Source organism: Monodelphis domestica, chromosome 3, assembly GCF_027887165.1.
Source record: "Monodelphis domestica isolate mMonDom1 chromosome 3, mMonDom1.pri, whole genome shotgun sequence".
Lineage (NCBI taxonomy): Eukaryota > Metazoa > Chordata > Mammalia > Didelphimorphia > Didelphidae > Monodelphis > Monodelphis domestica.
This window is the reverse complement of record NC_077229.1, coordinates 309715246-309733870: the sequence shown is the minus strand read 5'-3', so window position 1 is coordinate 309733870 and position 18625 is coordinate 309715246. Positions and strand designations below refer to the sequence as shown.

The window sequence follows — 18625 nt, the reverse complement described above, 5'->3', positions numbered from 1 at the left end:
CTGCCCCCAAACAAAATGTCTTTTTGTAAACCAGGGAAATACCATGAGAAGTATTGTGAACTTTATGTTTAAAACATCATAGAACAGCAAATAATTTTAACAACCACTGCTTAATTGAATTGTTCCTCTTTATTTTGACACTGGCCGTCTGTTACTATTTTCCATTTTTCACACACTTTTATTGGGATACATGAAATAAAGTATCTCAGAACAAAATATCTTGAAACATTTGATAACTCAAGCTTTACTTTGGTTCCTATACCTTTCACATCAAGTGAGCATTTTAGGAACTTGTATGGAAGGAAGGAAAGAAGGGAGGTAGGGAGGAAGGGAGATAAGGATGAGAGGAATGGGAGGGAGAAGTATAGGGTGGGGCAAAGGTGTTAGAAGATGGCCTGTAATTTTTAGGGTGAAAGTTGTGACAGACTTGGTCTTAGTCTCTAGGTTGAAAGAATGATTTGTGGGTATGAATAAAGAGTGAGAAGGCCAGAGCACTGCATATAGTGGATCAGGAATAGCTATATGATACTTTTAATACTCTTTTCATGTAACCCCATGTATAATTAGAACAGAGCAGGCTAGTATTCTCCATCTCATTGAAATATGTTTAAGTGTTCAAGCAAGCAAATCTACCTCTGTTATCAGCGGCTTTTTAAATTATGGTTTTTAGTATCAATGGATTTGAATTTAAACCATCATGTAGCTCTGAAATCCTGTCTTAAGAACTTCTGGAGATGAACCAGTTCTTTAAAGAGAATGCTGGCAAATCATAGAAAGAGAAGGCATAGTAGGATGCAGACAGTCCAACCACTTTTTTAAACATTAAATTCTTTGCACCAGAAATTGTTTTTCTCATCACATTCAAGAATTAAAGCTGAAAATCTAAATTCAATAAATTTAATGGATCATATTAAGAGCTGCCACAAATAATAAGAGGTAAAATTATTTTATAAAATAGGATATGACCACATCAATTCAACACAGGACTCTAACATATTAGCATATTTGTTCACATAACAGTGATTAACCCTATAATAATAAAACACAAAAGGAAGATAGGCTGTTCAGATTGTACCTTTTAGCAATACCTTTTGGTAATATTGTTTTATAATGTACTTCAACAAGTGCTAAACTGTGAGATATCTATTTGACTAATCATATTCACATACCTGCTGGGTGCAAAATCAAAACAATACTAACTTACTGTGTTCCCTTCTATGCACACCACATGTCTCAACCCATCAAATGAAATAAACAAGACTAATTTGGGCAATATAAGTCCTGCAATCTATATCCCAGTAAAACTGAAAACTGACCTCAGAAATAAGCTATTCTTCCTAGCCTAGCTAGGTAAAACATCAAATTAGTCAAACCACACTACAAACTTCAGCTGGGTGCTTTAAGCAGAGGGGTAATAGTATTGAGCATATGGTTAAACCTAAGGAAAAGAAAAGACCACCACCTACTCCAACAGGAGGGGCTGAACTCCCATGAAATTAGATTAGTTCCCACAGAAGACAGGACCACACACAGAAACAGTGTTCTGATGGAAAGTCCACTCTCCCCTTTTCTCTGACAAGGGTGTATGTTTTGTTAGTTTACATTGCTAGTCTTAGGGAAGGGAAAGGAAGGGATCCAAATTACATGAGCTTTGACATAAAGATGGTTAAAATAAAGGTGGACATGCCTGTATACAAACAGGGTCCACTTATAATACCTTTCAATAACATTTCAAGAATACAAAGAAGCTTTACACAGTAGGTACAAAAAAAAAAAAAAACCCTTTGCATCTATGTAGAGTTTTGTGCCTTTCAAAATACCTTCATTCATATATCTATATCTTCATAGATAATAATAGATAGGAAAAATCTACTTATATGCTCCCATATGCTCCTTTCTAGGCAAACCTAATCCTGCGTTCCAACCCATTATACTTATTCATATTTCTAGTCTTTCAATCCTATTTGGGGAAAAATTCAAAAACAATATCTTCACCAGAACCATTCTTTTTCATTTCATTGTCTGCCTCATCTCTCAAGTCATGTTTGATGGGTGGCATTGGAATTTAAAAATAAGATCCATTTGTACTGTTCCCTTTGTATCCCAAGTAGCCATAGGCCCCTACTTTGAAATTATACCAAAGCTCAATGTATTGGCAGAAACTGAACACAGAAAGAAGCCTGCTGCAACTTGGTCTACTGAGGTTGGCAAAATGAGAAGCAGTAGAACTTGCTTTTAAGTTTCATTATCATTGTTCTTTTTGTCTTTTTTAAAATAACTATAAACTGAATGACATGGTTATGAGAGGTATTATGATTCAAACTTAAAACAAACAAAAAAATATGCCTTCTATTCTTCTATGCTCAGCTGGTTTTAAATGCACCAGGTAGGAGAGGGGTAAAACCAAATGGAAAGTGCAAACTATATCCATATGTGCATGTAATTATAAAATGAATATGTGTGTATGTACATGTATAGTGTATATGCCCATACATAAATATATACATACACATAAATACGAAGCCCAGCAGAGGTACTTACCTCAAGATTCCCATTGGTTATAGAAAGGCACTGTGATTATCCTTTTGGGAAAGACAAATTGGGATGGAGAGTTTCCATAGGGATCATGATCAGAAGGTCCCTCCTGTTGCCCAAGTCAACAGGCAAAGGCAACCTGATCCCAAATCCAATTTTTAGTTTGGATCTGATGACAAATAAGAGACAGGAATCCCTTCTTTCACCTGCTTTTTTCTTCCCTATTACTTGTTATTTATGGCTATGTAAATCTAAAGCTTTCTTTCACAACCATACTTTCTACAGAAATCACTCCTTGATGGATGCACCACTTAGAACACATAAGCATGGCATAATGCCTAATACCCTCATTGAATAACAACTCCTAATATGTGAGTAATTTTTTTTTATTTTTAAAATTAATTTATGACTTATTTAGCTTACAGTTAAGACAGGCTGAGAAGGTAGGTTTTTTGTATGTATTTGTAAAACTTACAAAGACACTTAGTGGTTTGATTTCATATTTTATCTCTATTAAGTGACATCAATCTATAATAGTACATACTAGAGTACATATTAATGTGCCAATATAGATCCTCCTTGATTTTACTGGCAGAATAAAATACCCTCAGGTGAATATAGGGATGGATTACAAATTAGCAAATATTTATAGAGAGCTCAGACATCCTTAGAAGAAAAATGCAATATAGTTTTACTTTAGTTTTACAAAGCTACAAACTTTTTTTACAAAAATTCTTACATTACCAGTGCAGGTAACTCCCCCACCAATGCTGGTTACAACCCCACTATGACTTTAGAGATGATTTTCAAAAGTTGCCAGAAATTATAAAAAATGTATATCATTACTCTATGGCCAACCTGGGAATGAGACTCTCAGGATATAGCAAACTTGACCCTTAAACATCATATAGGATTATTTCTGATCACTTTGTCAAAGCTTTTCCAGTTTGGTGGAACCTATCAGAACTCATGTGCCACCAGAATAGCCTTTGTGAATCCAGGATCACTTCCATATCAAGATGAGGCACTAGAGAAAGACTATAAAAATTAGATACTGCTGTTAATAGTGATGAGTAGCATAAAATAGACCAAGTGTTATTTACAAGCTTTTTTAAGAATCATAAAATGTTTAAAAATATTTCTCCTCATAATTAAAAAATGATATTTTGAGTTTGTTTTTTGAGTTTCTTGGTGGGAAAGAACAGGTTTGAGGGATGGGATGGAATGGGATAGGATGGGATGGGCAAATATATGATGTGAAACATATCCAAAATTTCAGTAGGCAATTCAACAATCTTTTAACAGTTTCCTATTTCCAATAAAATAGAAAACTATATGTAAATACTTATTAAATATTATATCTAGCAATACAAAGCACAAATTTCTCCAAGTTAAAGAAAAGACTTTCATTGCATTTTTCTTATAATTTTAAAGAAATATGCACATTTAACAGTATGTACAATGAAAATAAGAATGTATGATTGGTTCTCAGCATATAGGTTGCAATCTTGGGGGTTATCTCTCACTCTCCTTCACCTTATATGCATTAAATTAGCTGCCAAATTTTATTGTTTCCATCTTCGTGTTTCTTGATGTCTCTTCTTCTTCATCCTCTCTCTCTCTTTCTCTCTCTCTCTCCCCTTCCCTCCCTTCCTCCCTCCTTCCTGCCTTAAAGATCATCAGCCATCACCCTAGCTCAGATCTTCATAACTTATTCTTGAACTATTGAAATAGCTTCTAACTAGACTTACTAGGTCTCTCTGCTTCAAATCTCTTCCCTCTCCAATCCATTTTCTGTCAAAAGAGACATTTTTAAAGCACAAGTCTGATCATGTCACTCTCCTCCTCAACAAATCCCAATGACTCCCTATTACCTATAAAATTAAATGAGAATTTTTCTGCTTGGTATTTAAATTCATTCACAATCTGGCTCCAACCTACCATTTCAGGATACTACCCTTACTACCTTCACTCTTCAGCCTAGCCCAATAGCCAGTTCTTGCTGTTCTTCACCTAGCATTCTATCTCCATTCTCTATGCCATAGACATAGGCAATGTCCCACACTATCACTGCCACTACCAATTTGGAATTCATTCCCTTCCTCAATTTCATCTTATATTCCCTCAACTCCTTTAAAGCTCAGCTCATCTACCTCAATGAGGCCTTTTTCTGAACTTCACAGTTTATAAGTATAACTACATCAAAATGCTACTCTGCTGACTCATAAGAACATGGCAATGATTCTGACTTCACAAAGACCATTTTAATAGAGGAAAATATCTGAGAAATTCTAGCAGATTGGAAAGTCATTGAGCATGGGATTGAGTGAAGGACTGAATATCTGTTGACTAATGATCACTCTAGCTAAGTTGAAAAGGGCTCATCACTAGGTATCATTACAGGTTGATGAATTTTCTTGACCATAGTACTTCTCCAAATCACAGAGAGGTTGTCATCTGTTGGTGGAGGGTGTACCCAAACTGATGACATGATGGGATCTTAAGGAAAAGAAAAAAAATATTATTCCAATCAAATATGGGAACCTTTCACATTCCTCTCACCACAAAAATTAAGGTACTTTCCCCCAAAATATCCAAACATCTTGCTTCTTGTAGCCTTTCCTTTTACAGAATGTAGGCAGGTGAACTTTAAAAAAAATGCAAGATGGGACTGATGAGAACATAGTCACAGATACAATTATTGAGGAAAGATTCACCCCACCCCCCATTCCAAATAGATGCTTTTCCACTTGCATAATTAGGCTCAATCTAGTCACACTATAGCCATTTCTTTGATGATGACAGAGACTAGATGAGCATGTAAAGATATCACCATTCCTATAAACCTAATATCAATCACATGTCCTATCAATAGAAGACCAATAATTCAGAAAAAAATTTTCAAAAATAACAGATAATAAAGGATTTTAAGAGAAAGAGCTCTCCAGAAAACATTTATAATTTCATGTCTTTATAAGCCCTTCATTCTAGGCATCTGCAGGAAAATTATTTTCTGTATAAACAAATTCATTAAGTTAACTTATTCACAGATGAAAATAGCTGGTATCACATAGCATTTTGAAAAACAAAATTGCCACTGCTCTAATTCAATGCTTAAAAGCAAACTATGATGACAATTCAACATGAGTACTAACATAACCCAAACCCCCTATTACCTTCATCACCGCATATTCAATTTACATAATTATTCTGCTATGCTATTCAGAATTCACATTTAGTTGTACACAGTCTAGTTATCCCTACTTTGGGGATGTTATTTCTTTTCTAAATAAATAACACAGTAACAAGTCCATGATGCAACAGATTCAATTCATTTGACCAGTAGAAACACCATTCAACAGATTAATGGTTTAGTTTGCTGATTCACTTAAAATCTTCATTCAATTACCATGTTACTGGATAGATCTTCCCATCTGCAGCACTGCTAAAGAGAAGCAAATCTCCCAGGAATTATTCTTTACCAACACACTCTCCCTATTAAGTCAGCAAATGTTCCTAAAAGTTTAAAGCCATCTCAGGTAAATGTGTACTGAAAAAACAAAAACAAACAAATAAAACCTCATTCCATGTGCACACTAAATTTACATAGGTAAATCATACTGGGTCATAGTAGCTCATTTTAATAAACACTGGAAAAGTTCAGAGGCCTCCTGATTCTTATTTCACTGAGTTACTTATTCAACTTTTAGGGCAAAAGAACACCCACCACTTATTAGAATCATTGACTATTAGATGAAGACAGCCTTCATCAGAAAAGAAACATATTGATGCTATCTAGAAAGAACCAAACAATGCTGGTTCTCAAAACTACAGTATGAAATATAGATTGGACTTCCAAATGACTAGTAGCCCTTAATATTAAATTTACACACTAATAGTAATTTTTCTCAAAATTTACAATGGATTTCATGCCTTGTGGATGGAAAAAGAACAAGTTATATGCTTGGCAAGAATTTCTAAATATTAAGGCTAATATCTACCAGATCAATTGAGTGTGGAATGTTTCCACAGTGACTGAAAGTTGGTTCCAACATCCCCCCACCCCCAAATAGTCCTAGCAAACCTCGCTTATTTTTTGTGGTAGTCATTAATATTTGTCCCCAAACTTTTCTGTGGATCATAAAATAGACCACAAAAAGTTAGTGTAACCTCACTTTTTAAAACAAAGAACCTGAAGTAGCCAGAAAGTAGAGTACTGAATAGCTACAGAGGAACTGAAGAAATATGCGAGGATTTATTGCCCTGAATACTTTAACACTTGTAGATTACTTTGACTAAAGTCTCAGCTATTTCGTTATGAATTTTATAAATGATGGGTGGATAGGCTAGGGATCAGACCTATGATTTCATTGATATAGGAACTTCCAGATGAGGAAAGTCTCTTACCAAGACAGGTGAGAATATAGCCTTAGAAAGTTACCTATAGAGACTTCCGGTTAAGATGGCGGCTTAGAGAAAGCTAAAGCTCAGATCTCCGGAAAACCCTTCCCGACCAATCTCAAACGATAAGCTCCTAAGGCGCCGAAATTCAAAACGATCAACAGCACAGACCCTGGGAACCCTCCTCCTGGACCTGGACCCGGTTCAAAAGGTACGGCTCCCCTTAAAAGCCAGAACCCGAGATCACTCGGACCTCAGGGGTAGGAGCGCAGAGTCCAAGGCTCCCGGAAGCCGCAGCCGCGCCGGGCTCAGAGAGCAGGGTCTGAGGAACAACAACCCTCAGGGTCTTCTACCCAAGTCCCAGTCCGGGTGAAAGTTACTGCCTGGGGCTTCCGCTGCAAAGAGCCGGTTGGTCAAAGAGCCCGTAGGTCCGGGTGAAAGTTACTGCCTGGGGCCTCCGCTGCAAAGAGCTGGTCAAAACAACAGCAACCCTCAGGGCGGGCAAGACAGCCTCACTGGCTGGATCCTGCTATCCAAGTCTCAGTGAAAGTCTGTGCTCTCGGAGCTTGGGGAAGCGGCAGCCCATCCCCCCGCAGGCCTGCGAAACAGCCTCACGGCCAGCGATTCTGAAGGCAACTTCCGGAAAGCGAGCCGGGGGGAGAGTGTGGCCTCGTGGTCAGACCCTTCCATTCCAGTTCCAGTGAGGCATATTCAGTTTAACCCAGGGAAAGCCCATAGAACTATCTGCCCAGGACTGCCTCTGAACACCAGAAAGAGACAAGAAAAACTAATCCTCCACTTTCAGAGATGACAAACTCCACAGAACCACAGAAGCCCCAAAATACCAAGAAAAATAAGAAGAAAGGGGCGACTTTGGACACATTCTATGGAGCCAAAATACAAAATACAGAGCAGACAGAAGATAATATAAAAGAAAATGCTCCAAAACCTTCCAAAGGAAATGGAAACTCTCCACAAACCTATGAAGAATTTGAATCAGAAATGACCAAAAAGATGGAAGCCTTCTGGGAGGAAAAGTTGGAAATAATGCAAAAGAAATTCACGCATCTACAAAACCAGTTTGACCAAACTGTAAAAGAAAACCAGGCTTTAAAGGCCAGAATCAGGCAGCTGGAAGACAACGATCGTGTAAAAGAGCAAGAATCAATAAAGCAAAGCCAAAATACCAAGAAATTAGAAGAGAACATAAAATATCTCACCGACAAGGTGATAGATCTGGAAAATAGGGGGAGAAGGGATAATTTAAGAATAATTGGACTCCCAGATAAGCCAGAAATAAACACCAAACTGGACATGGTGATACAAGATATAATCAAAGAAAATTGCCCAGAGATTCTAGAACAAGGGGGCAATACAGCCACTGACAGAGCTCACAGAACACCTTCTACACTAAACCCCCAAAAGACAACTCCCAGGAATGTAATTGCCAAATTCCAAAGCTATCAAACAAAAGAAAAAATCCTACAGGAAGCCAGAAAAAGACAATTTAGATATAAAGGAATGCCAATCAGGGTCACCCAAGACCTTGCAAGTTCTACTCTGAATGATCGTAAGGCATGGAACATGATCTTCAGAAAGGCAAGGGAGCTGGGTCTCCAACCAAGAATCAGCTACCCAGCAAAACTGACTATATACTTCCAAGGGAAAGTATGGGCATTCAACAAAATAGAAGACTTCCAACTTTTTGCAAAGAAAAGACCAGAGCTCTGTGGAAAGTTTGATACCGAAAATCAAAGAGCAAGGAATACCTGAAAAGGTAAATATTAAGGAAAGGGGAAAATGTTATCTTCTTCTTTTACTCAAACTCTCTTCTATAAGGACTACATTTATATCAACCTATGTATACTAACATGTGGGGAAAATGTAATGTATAAATAGGGGGTAAAGAAAGACCAAATAGAATAATCATTCTCACACAAAGATTCACATGGGAAGGGGAGGGGAAGAAAACTCCTATAAGAAGGAGAGGAAGAGAGGGGGGGGGGGTTACTTAAACCTCAATCTCAGGGAAATCTGCTCTGAGAGGGAAAAACCTCCAGATCCATTGGGATCTTGAATTCTATCTTACCCAACAAGGGTAAGGAGAAGGGAAAACCAAGGGGGGGAGGGGGAGAGGGAGAACAAAAAGGGAGGGAAAGAGAGGGGGGAGGGGGAGGGAACAAAAAGGGAGGGACTAAAAAGGGAAACATCAAGGGAGGGGACAAGGGGGACTGTTTCAAAGTAAATCACTGGACTAAAAGGTAGAGCCGAAGAAGAAAAGGTTAGAATTAGGGAAGGCAATCAAAATGCCAGGGAGTCCACAAATGACAATCATAACTTTGAACGTGAATGGGATGAACTCACCCATAAAACGTAGACGAATAGCAGAATGGATTAGAATCCAAAACCCTACCATATGTTGTCTTCAAGAAACACACATGAGGCGGGTTGACACCCACAAGGTCAGAATTAAAGGATGGAGTAAGACCTTCTGGGCCTCAACTGATAGAAAGAAGGCAGGAGTGGTAATCATGATATCTGATAAAGCCAATGCAAAAATAGACCTGATCAAAAGGGATAGGGAAGGTAATTATATTTTGTTAAAAGGGACTATAGACAATGAGGAAATATCATTAATCAATATGTATGCACCAAATAATATAGCACCCAAATTTCTAATGGAGAAACTAGGAGAATTGAAGGAAGAAATAGACAATAAAACCATACTAGTGGGAGACTTAAACCAACCATTATCAAATTTAGATAAATCAAATCAAAAAATAAATAAGAAAGAGGTAAAAGAAGTGAATGAAATCTTAGAAAAATTAGAATTAATAGACATATGGAGAAAAATAAATAGGGATAAAAAGGAATACACATTCTTCTCAGCACCACATGGCACATTCACAAAAATTGACCATACATTAGGTCACAGAAACATAGCACACAAATGCAGAAAAGCAGAAATAATGAATGCAGCCTTCTCAGATCACAAGGCAATAAAAATAATGATTAGTAATGGTACATGGAAAACCAAATCTAAAACCAATTGGAAATTAAACAATATGATACTCCAAAACCGTTTAGTTAAAGAAGAAATCATAGAAACAATTAATAATTTCATCGAGGAAAATGACAATGGCGAAACATCCTTCCAAACCTTTTGGGATGCAGCCAAAGCGGTAATCAGAGGTAAATTCATATCCCTGAATGCTTATATTAACAAACAAGGGAGAGCAGAGATCAATCAATTGGAAATGCAAATGAAAAAACTGGAAAGCGATCAAATTAAAAACCCCCAGCAGAAAACCAAATTAGAAATCCTAAAAATTAAGGGAGAAATTAATAAAATCGAAAGTGATAGAACTATTGATTTAATAAATGAGACAAGAAGCTGGTACTTTGAAAAAACAAACAAAATAGACAAGGTACTGGTCAATCTAGTTAAAAAAAGGAAGGAAGAAAAGCAAATTCACAGCATTAAAGATGAAAAGGGGGACAGCACCTCCAATGAGGAGGAAATTAAGGCAATCATTAGAAATTACTTTGCCCAATTATATGGCAATAAATACACCAATTTAGGAGAAATGGATGAATATATACAAAAATACAAACTGCCTAGACTAACAGAAGAGGAAATAGAATTCCTAAATAATCCCATATCAGAAATTGAAATCCAACAAGCCATCAAAGAACTTCCTAAGAAAAAGTCCCCAGGGCCTGATGGATTCACCTGTGAATTCTATCAAACATTCAGAGAACAGTTAATCCCAATACTATACAAACTATTTGACATAATAAGCAAAGAGGGAGTTCTACCAAACTCCTTTTACGACACAAACATGGTACTGATTCCAAAACCAGGCAGGTCAAAAACAGAGAAAGAAAACTATAGGCCAATCTCCCTAATGAATATAGATGCAAAAATCTTAAATAGGATACTAGCAAAAAGACTCCAGCAAGTGATCAGAAGGATCATTCACCATGATCAAGTAGGATTCATACCAGGGATGCAGGGCTGGTTCAACATTAGGAAAACCATCCACATAATTGACCACATCAACAAGCAAACTAGCAAGAATCACATGATTATTTCAATAGATGCAGAAAAAGCCTTTGATAAAATACAACACCCATTCCTATTAAAAACACTAGAAAGCATAGGAATAGAAGGGTCATTCCTAAAAATAATAAACAGTATATATCTAAAACCAACAGCTAATATCATCTGCAATGGGGATAAACTAGATGCATTCCCAATAAGATCAGGAGTGAAACAAGGATGCCCATTATCACCTCTACTATTTGACATTGTACTAGAAACACTAGCAGTAGCAATTAGAGAAGATAAAGGAATTGAAGGCATCAAAATAGGCAAGGAGGAGACCAAGTTATCACTCTTTGCGGATGACATGATGGTCTACTTAAAGAATCCTAGAGATTCAACCAAAAAGCTAATTGAAATAATCAACAACTTTAGCAAAGTTGCAGGATACAAAATAAACCCACATAAATCATCAGCTTTTCTATATATCTCCAACACAGCTCAGCAGCAAGAACTAGAAAGAGAAATCCCATTCAAAATCACCTTAGACAAAATAAAATACCTAGGAATCTACCTCCCAAGACAAACACAGGAACTATATGAACACAACTACAAAACACTCGCCACACAACTAAAACTAGACTTGAACAAATGGAAAAACATTAACTGCTCATGGATAGGACGAGCCAATATAATAAAAATGACCATCCTACCCAAACTTATTTATCTATTTAGTGCCATACCCATTGAACTACCAAAATACTTCTTCACTGATTTAGAAAAAACCATAACAAAGTTCATTTGGAAGAACAAAAGATCAAGGATATCCAGGGAAATAATGAAAAAAAACACATATGATGGGGGCCTTGCAGTCCCTGACCTAAAACTATATTACAAAGCAGCAGTCATCAAAACAATTTGGTACTGGCTAAGAAATAGAAAGGAAGATCAGTGGAATAGACTGGGGGAAAGCGACCTCAGCAAGACAGTATACGATAAACCCAAAGATCCCAGCTTTTGGGACAAAAATCCACTATTTCATAAAAACTGCTGGGAAAATTGGAAGACAGTGTGGGAGAGACTAGGAATAGATCAACACCTCACACCCTACACCAAGATAAATTCAAAATGGGTGAGTGACTTAAACATAAAGAAGGAAACCATAAGTAAATTGGGTAAACACAGAATAGTATACATGTCAGACCTTTGGGAGGGGAAAGGCTTTAAAACCAAGCAAGATATAGAAAGAATCACAAAATGTAAAATAAATAATTTTGACTACATCAAACTAAAAAGCTTTTGTACAAACAAAACCAATATAACTAAAATCAGAAGGGAAACAACAAATTGGGAAAAAATCTTCATAGAAACCTCTGACAAAGGTTTAATTACTCATATTTATAAAGAGCTAAATCAATTGTACACAAAATCAAGCCATTCTCCAATTGATAAATGGGCAAGGGAAATGGATAGGCAGTTCTCAGATAAAGAAATCAAAACTATTAACAAGCACATGAAGAAGTGTTCTACATCTCTTATAATCAGAGAGATGCAAATCAAAACAACTCTGAGGTATCACCTCACACCTAGCAGATTGGCTAACATAACAGCAAAGGAAAGTAATGAATGCTGGAGGGGATGTGGCAAAGTAGGGACATTAATTCATTGCTGGTGGAGCTGTGAACTGATCCAACCATTCTGGAGGGCAATTTGGAACTATGCCCAAAGGGCGACAAAAGAATATCTACCCTTTGACCCAGCCATAGCACTGCTGGGTCTGTACCCCAAAGAGATAATGGACACAAAGACTTGTACAAAAATATTCATAGCTGCGCTCTTTGTGGTGGCCCAAAACTGGAAAATGAGGGGATGCCCATCAATTGGGGAATGGCTGAACAAACTGTGGTATATGTTGGTGATGGAGTACTATTGTGCTAAAAGGAATAATAAAGTGGAGAAGTTCCATGGAGACTGGAACAACCTCCAGGAAGTGATGCAGAGCGAGAGGAGCAGAACCAGGAGAACATTGTACACAGAGACAAACACACTGTGGTATCATCGAACGTAATGGACTTCTCCATTAGTGGTGGTGTAATGTCCCTGAACAACTTGCAGGGATCCAGGAGAAAAAAAAAACACCATTCATAAGCAAAGGATAAACTATGGGAGTGGAAACACCGAGAAAAAGCAACTGCCTGAATACAAAGATTGAGGGGACATGACAGAGGATAGACTCTAAATGAACACTCTAATGCAAATACTATCAACAAAGCAATGGGTTCAAATCAAGAAAACATCTAATGCCCAGTGGACTTACGCGTCGGCTATGGGGGGTTGGGGGGGGGAGGAAAAGAAAATGATCTATGTCTTTAACGAATAATGCTTGGAAATGACCAAATAAAATATATTTAAAAAAAAAAAAAAAAAAAAAAAAAAAAAAAAAAGAAAGTTACCTATAACAAGTATCAAACTCCCACTCAAGAAACCAGATGAAAATGTAATTTGGAAATGCCTAACAAAATTCTGAAACCAAATAGATAGTTTTAGAAAAAACAAATTCTTGAATTTGGCTTATTGAAAAAAAATGAGAAATTTCTGCAAGTAGATACCAATAAAATTGTGCTATGGAACAGAAATATTTTTTAACAGTAAATATGTTTAGAATAAAACTTCAAAGTCACAAAATTAAAAGGCTATACAAAGTTTCCCCCCAAAAAAGGAAATACAGTAATCCCCTTGCTAAATGCAGATCTTCTGTCTGAATCATTAATCTGTTCAATGCAATTCATTTATTTTGGCAAAAAGGAAGAGTTTGCTAAGAGCGATTTAAAAAAAAAGGTTTTCAGTTTTAACCTAAGTTTATTTCTAACTGTAACTGCGGAAGGGGCTACCTTTACTGATGAGATGTGATCAAGTGTCAAAACCCTTTCCATGATAGTATGCTTGAGGCTTGCTTTTTTTATTTGAAAAACATTTTCAAGATTTCATACAATTATTTGGTCATGCTCTATGACTAGTCAATTTATAACATTTACCAAGAATTGTTAGTCACGGGACTCATTTTGTTTATTTGTCTATCTGTACGGAAATGCACAGACAATCCAGAAATAAAAACCTTTGAGGCAATATTCTGTAGGGGGTAGAGGGATACAAGGACATGCAAAGCTGATTTGTTGTTAATATCAACTTTTCTAAACTGTAATTTGCAAACAGATTCAGATTAACCAAGTCTGGTCATATTTCCATCTGGAAGCTATATTTTCTAACATTAGCCACATCCTGAAAAATAGATTCAGATGTTTGGAACGAGTTCAGAACAGTTGTAAGAAATGTTCAGTACAAATGAAAAAATTAGTCTTCAATGTCTTTTCCTCTCAGCTTTCTTTATTGAATGAATATTTATACCCCCAAAATTTGAGGCGGGTCCTAGGATGGTGGTCTTTAGAACCTTCAATGTATGCTATTCTTGAGCACATATAGTATAGATAACTGCTATTTGATTTCTCCCACAACGCCCACTAGGATTTCAACTTTGCCCCTGAAAGGCTTACTCTGCCAAGTGGAGATAATTAATTCTCCTGTTCCAACTACTAGGAAACAGGGCTGAAAGGCTTAGTGAAATGTAGTGACCTTTCTTCAATTCTCCTCCTTCCCATTACAAACTTGCATGATTGCCGAAAATAACATTTCTGGTCTCTGCCTGCAAAAAAAAATAGTGCTGCTGCTAACCTGGTTACATTTTTTTATAGCACAAATATTCCCTGCTACAACTATTCAGGAGCTAAATAAAAATCTTAGCTTTAAAAATACAAAGAAGCCCCATGTTCTTAAAATGGTCAAAATCAATATTTCTTATTCATGGACCTCCTAAGCACATTACTAGCATCAACAAAGAGAATTAAGCACCACAAATTATTATTACTGACAAGAAAACCAGGAAGAATTCACATTTAAGGTTTGCAAAGTGCTTTCTTTCCAACATCCTATGAAGTAGGTAGTGTTAAACTACTATCATCCGTGTAAGTATTCTCATTTTAAGAATGCAATGAAATAAAAAAGCATCAAAATACATTGTTCTTCAATTTAACATACTTTGATTTTTAAAATGTCATTGTTTTTGTTTATTCCAGAAATATATCACTGACTTACACTGATTTTTTTTCCCTTCCACTTACCTTGTCTTTTTGTTAGACTTGGGTTTTGGTGTGGTATTTTTTGCTTTCTTTTCCTTTGGCTCTTTGGGGATCTTAGGGGTTTTCGGGGTCTTGGGTTCCTTAGGCTCCTTTTTCTCCTTGGGTTCCTTAGACTCCTTCGGATCTCTTTTTGCCTTCGGTTTTTTCTTTTTCTTTTTCTCTTCCTGGGGCCCATCTACTGAGTTCCTGGTTAGCTCCTGGCTTTCAGTCCCACCAGGGAAGTCATCTTGACCAAAACTTTTACTGGGATCCTCTGCAACAATGTGATTGTTTTTCTTTTTCTTTTTCTTTTGTTGTGGCTGTTGCTCCACAGATGGCAGGTAATCATCACTCTTCACGAGCTGGGCCTTCGGTCCACTAACCTGAGTCATCTCTGGCACCGGTTTCTCTAGAAAGGGTTCCGATGGAGAATGCTAAAAGAGACAAACAGGAATGGAAATTAGCTTATGATAACCTTGAAAGGTGATAAAGAATAGCAGACTCTGAAAACAAATGGGTAATATTTCTGAATCAATTATATATTAAACCTACCTATACTATATTAATGTTCCATCAAAAATAATTTTAGATTTAATGTTTCTCCCATTTTAAAATTGTCTTCCATGATTATAATATAGTAGTACTTTAAGAGACAAAACAAAGGAATTAACAACCTATAGTAAAATTAAGTAATTAATATGAGAAAAATAAGGACAATTTATGGGATTAAAGATAATTTTATATTGCTAAAAACAAAATGACTATGCAGTCATTAAATAAAGATGATAAAAATGATGATGTTATTTATATTGGCATTTAATAATACTTATTTGTAAAGGAAATTGTGAAAAATGATGACATTTTTGCTTACCCTTAAGTTTGACTAAAATAATATATGCACAATGGGACCTATTGATTTTATGAAGTCAGGAATCACAGAGTAAGAATTTGTGATTTACTTTATCCTACTCCCACCCCATTCAGAAGTTTTTAATGAAATAATGCAGCATTGTAATCACTTGAAACACTGAATTCAAAAAACAAATAATTCTACAGATAGTACAGATCATTTTTCTCTGAACTCTTAATTAATCTTGACTAAGATAATATCTGATATTTAACCACAATAGGCTAAAATTCAAGTATTAATTTTTTGGTGTTTTGTTTCACATACAAAAAAAATCACATTGAATTCTTTCTTCCTTTTCACCACTTAACTTCTAAAAACTTGACCAAGAGGGAACCAACAACAACAGAGAATTTCTGCAAGACCACGAAATTGTTTTCTATCTCTTTCATTTAGGCTCATGGATTTAGTTGGAAAAATCACCTGGTGCAACCCTTTCAGTTTTATAGATGAGCCCCAGTTAAGACTAAATTACTTGATCTGAGCTTGGATATGAATGAATCCAGGTCTTCCACTCTCCGTGCCAACTTTAACACTTTTCCTGTACACTTAAAAATAAAGGAAAAGTGGTCATTAGATAACAAGTTTGTTGGCTTATTTCCAGAAAGGTTAGTGATTTTAATTGGGCAATCAAAACCTGAAAACAGAATCACTAAAATTAGAACTTCAAAAGGTGATGCCCTTGATGGAATACTATTGTGCCCAAAGGAATAATGAACTGGAGGAATCCCATGTGAACTGGAATGACCTCCAGGAACTGATGCAGAGTGAAAGAAGCAGAACCTGGAGAACATTATATATAGAGACTGATACACTGTGGTACAATTAAATGTAATGGACTGTTCTATTAGTAGTAATGCAGTGATCCAGAACAACTCAGAGGGATCTATGAGAAAGAACACTATCCACATTCAGATGAAAAACTGTGGGAGTAGAAACACAGAAGAAAAACAACTGCTTGACTACGGGGGTCGAGGGGGATATGATTGGGGATGTTGACTTTAAATGATCACCCTAGTGCAAACATCTACAATATGGAAATAGGTTTTGCTCAAGAACACATGTAAAACACAGTGGAATTGTGTGTCAGCTATAAGAAGGGATGGGGGAGGGGAGGGAATGAACATGATTCTTGTAATCAAGGAAAACTATTCTAAATTGACTAACTGAATAAAATTTTCAAAACAAAAGCTGATGCCCTCAAAAAGCTTGATTTTGATCAAGATTCCACTATTACAAACACAATTGACAGGGGGGGAAAGCAGTAAATGGGTGGAAAGAAGGAGAACCAATTTCTAGTTGCCATGAAACCACCTGTACCATCATAACTTCTTGGTTTCTCTGTTTCCAAACCTGTAAAACATGTTCCTAACTTCTAAGATTAAGATTTTCAAATCATAAGTCTCCCCTTTTTAGGTTTTAGTGGTGCCTGAAAAATATTGAATTAACAAACAATAAGGAGAGAGAGAAGACTCCAAAATGAACAGAGACTATAAAGAGATTTGGCTCATTATGTGAGTTGATTTCTACTTTGGATTTACTTAGTTGAGGAATAGGGTCAAAATATGTCATCAAAAATTTCCCCACAAACTCATCTTTCTCCCAAATATATCTATTTCTGTCAAGGGCAATATCAATTTCTCTTATACTCATATGTTTATAGCATTAGAAGCATCCTTTATGCATCCCTCCCTCATCCCTCACACCCAATTAATCACCCAGGGTGCTGAGTCTGCCATTTTCTCCTTCTCTTATTCATTCTTCACAATTTCCAAAAACAGTTTTATAAAGGTAGAGATTTAACTAGACCACTCCTCTAGTCAAAAGTCTTCAATAGCTATTAGTTATTGCTTCTAGACTAAGATACAAATTCCTCAGCCTGCTGTTTAAGATTCTCCAGATTCTGGCTTCTATATTTCTAGGTTTATGTCCTCCCACACAATATACATTCAAACTGGATACCTCTCTGCATTATCTATGTCTACAAAGTACTTTCTTTTTATCTCAGACTCTCAGAATCCTTGTGTTCCTTTAAGGATCAGATTAGGTACCATTTTCTCCATGAAGCTTTCTTTGATTCCCTTAGTTATTCAGGCTCATTCCCTCCTCAAATTAACATGTGCTTACTTATCTGTGTACTACTCATATCCCTCAGTAAATAAAAGCTCCTTTAGTACTGAGATGATTTTTAAAAACATCTCCAGCCCAGTGGCTTGTATACAGTGGATATTATTGACTATTTATTGGATTATGTAATTTTCTTTCTTTAAAAATCCACAATCTTCCCACTCCAAATTAAGGAAGAAGCAAGTCTTCATTATGTAAAAGTCAGAACTTTATTTTAAATATATTTAAAGAAATGCAGTGTTTTACTTTAATCTATCTAAAATAACTTATTTAATGACACAATTTTGCTAAATCCTATTCTAATGAACAGATTAAGGCTATTTTGTTATTAACACACTTCCTGGTACCTGTTACTAAAATGCTTTAAAATACTGCTCTCTCTTAAGTAGACTGAACATTCTTATTTATGCTATTAATAGTATTAAAGATACACTTCCA

At 36.2% G+C, this 18625-nt stretch overlaps 1 protein-coding gene across 8 annotated transcripts in view; it reads right to left on the bottom strand.

Annotated features, from left to right (window-relative positions):
* The window catches only part of CHD7 (chromodomain helicase DNA binding protein 7), a 241360-nt gene that overhangs the window by 87153 nt on the left and 135582 nt on the right, over positions 1-18625 (bottom strand). For all 8 annotated transcript variants that reach the window (XM_056823954.1, XM_056823960.1, XM_056823961.1 and 5 more), the window contains exon 3: positions 15157-15587. In XM_056823954.1, the coding sequence (XP_056679932.1) occupies positions 15157-15587 (431 nt within the window). The remainder of the gene's footprint in view (positions 1-15156; positions 15588-18625) is intronic.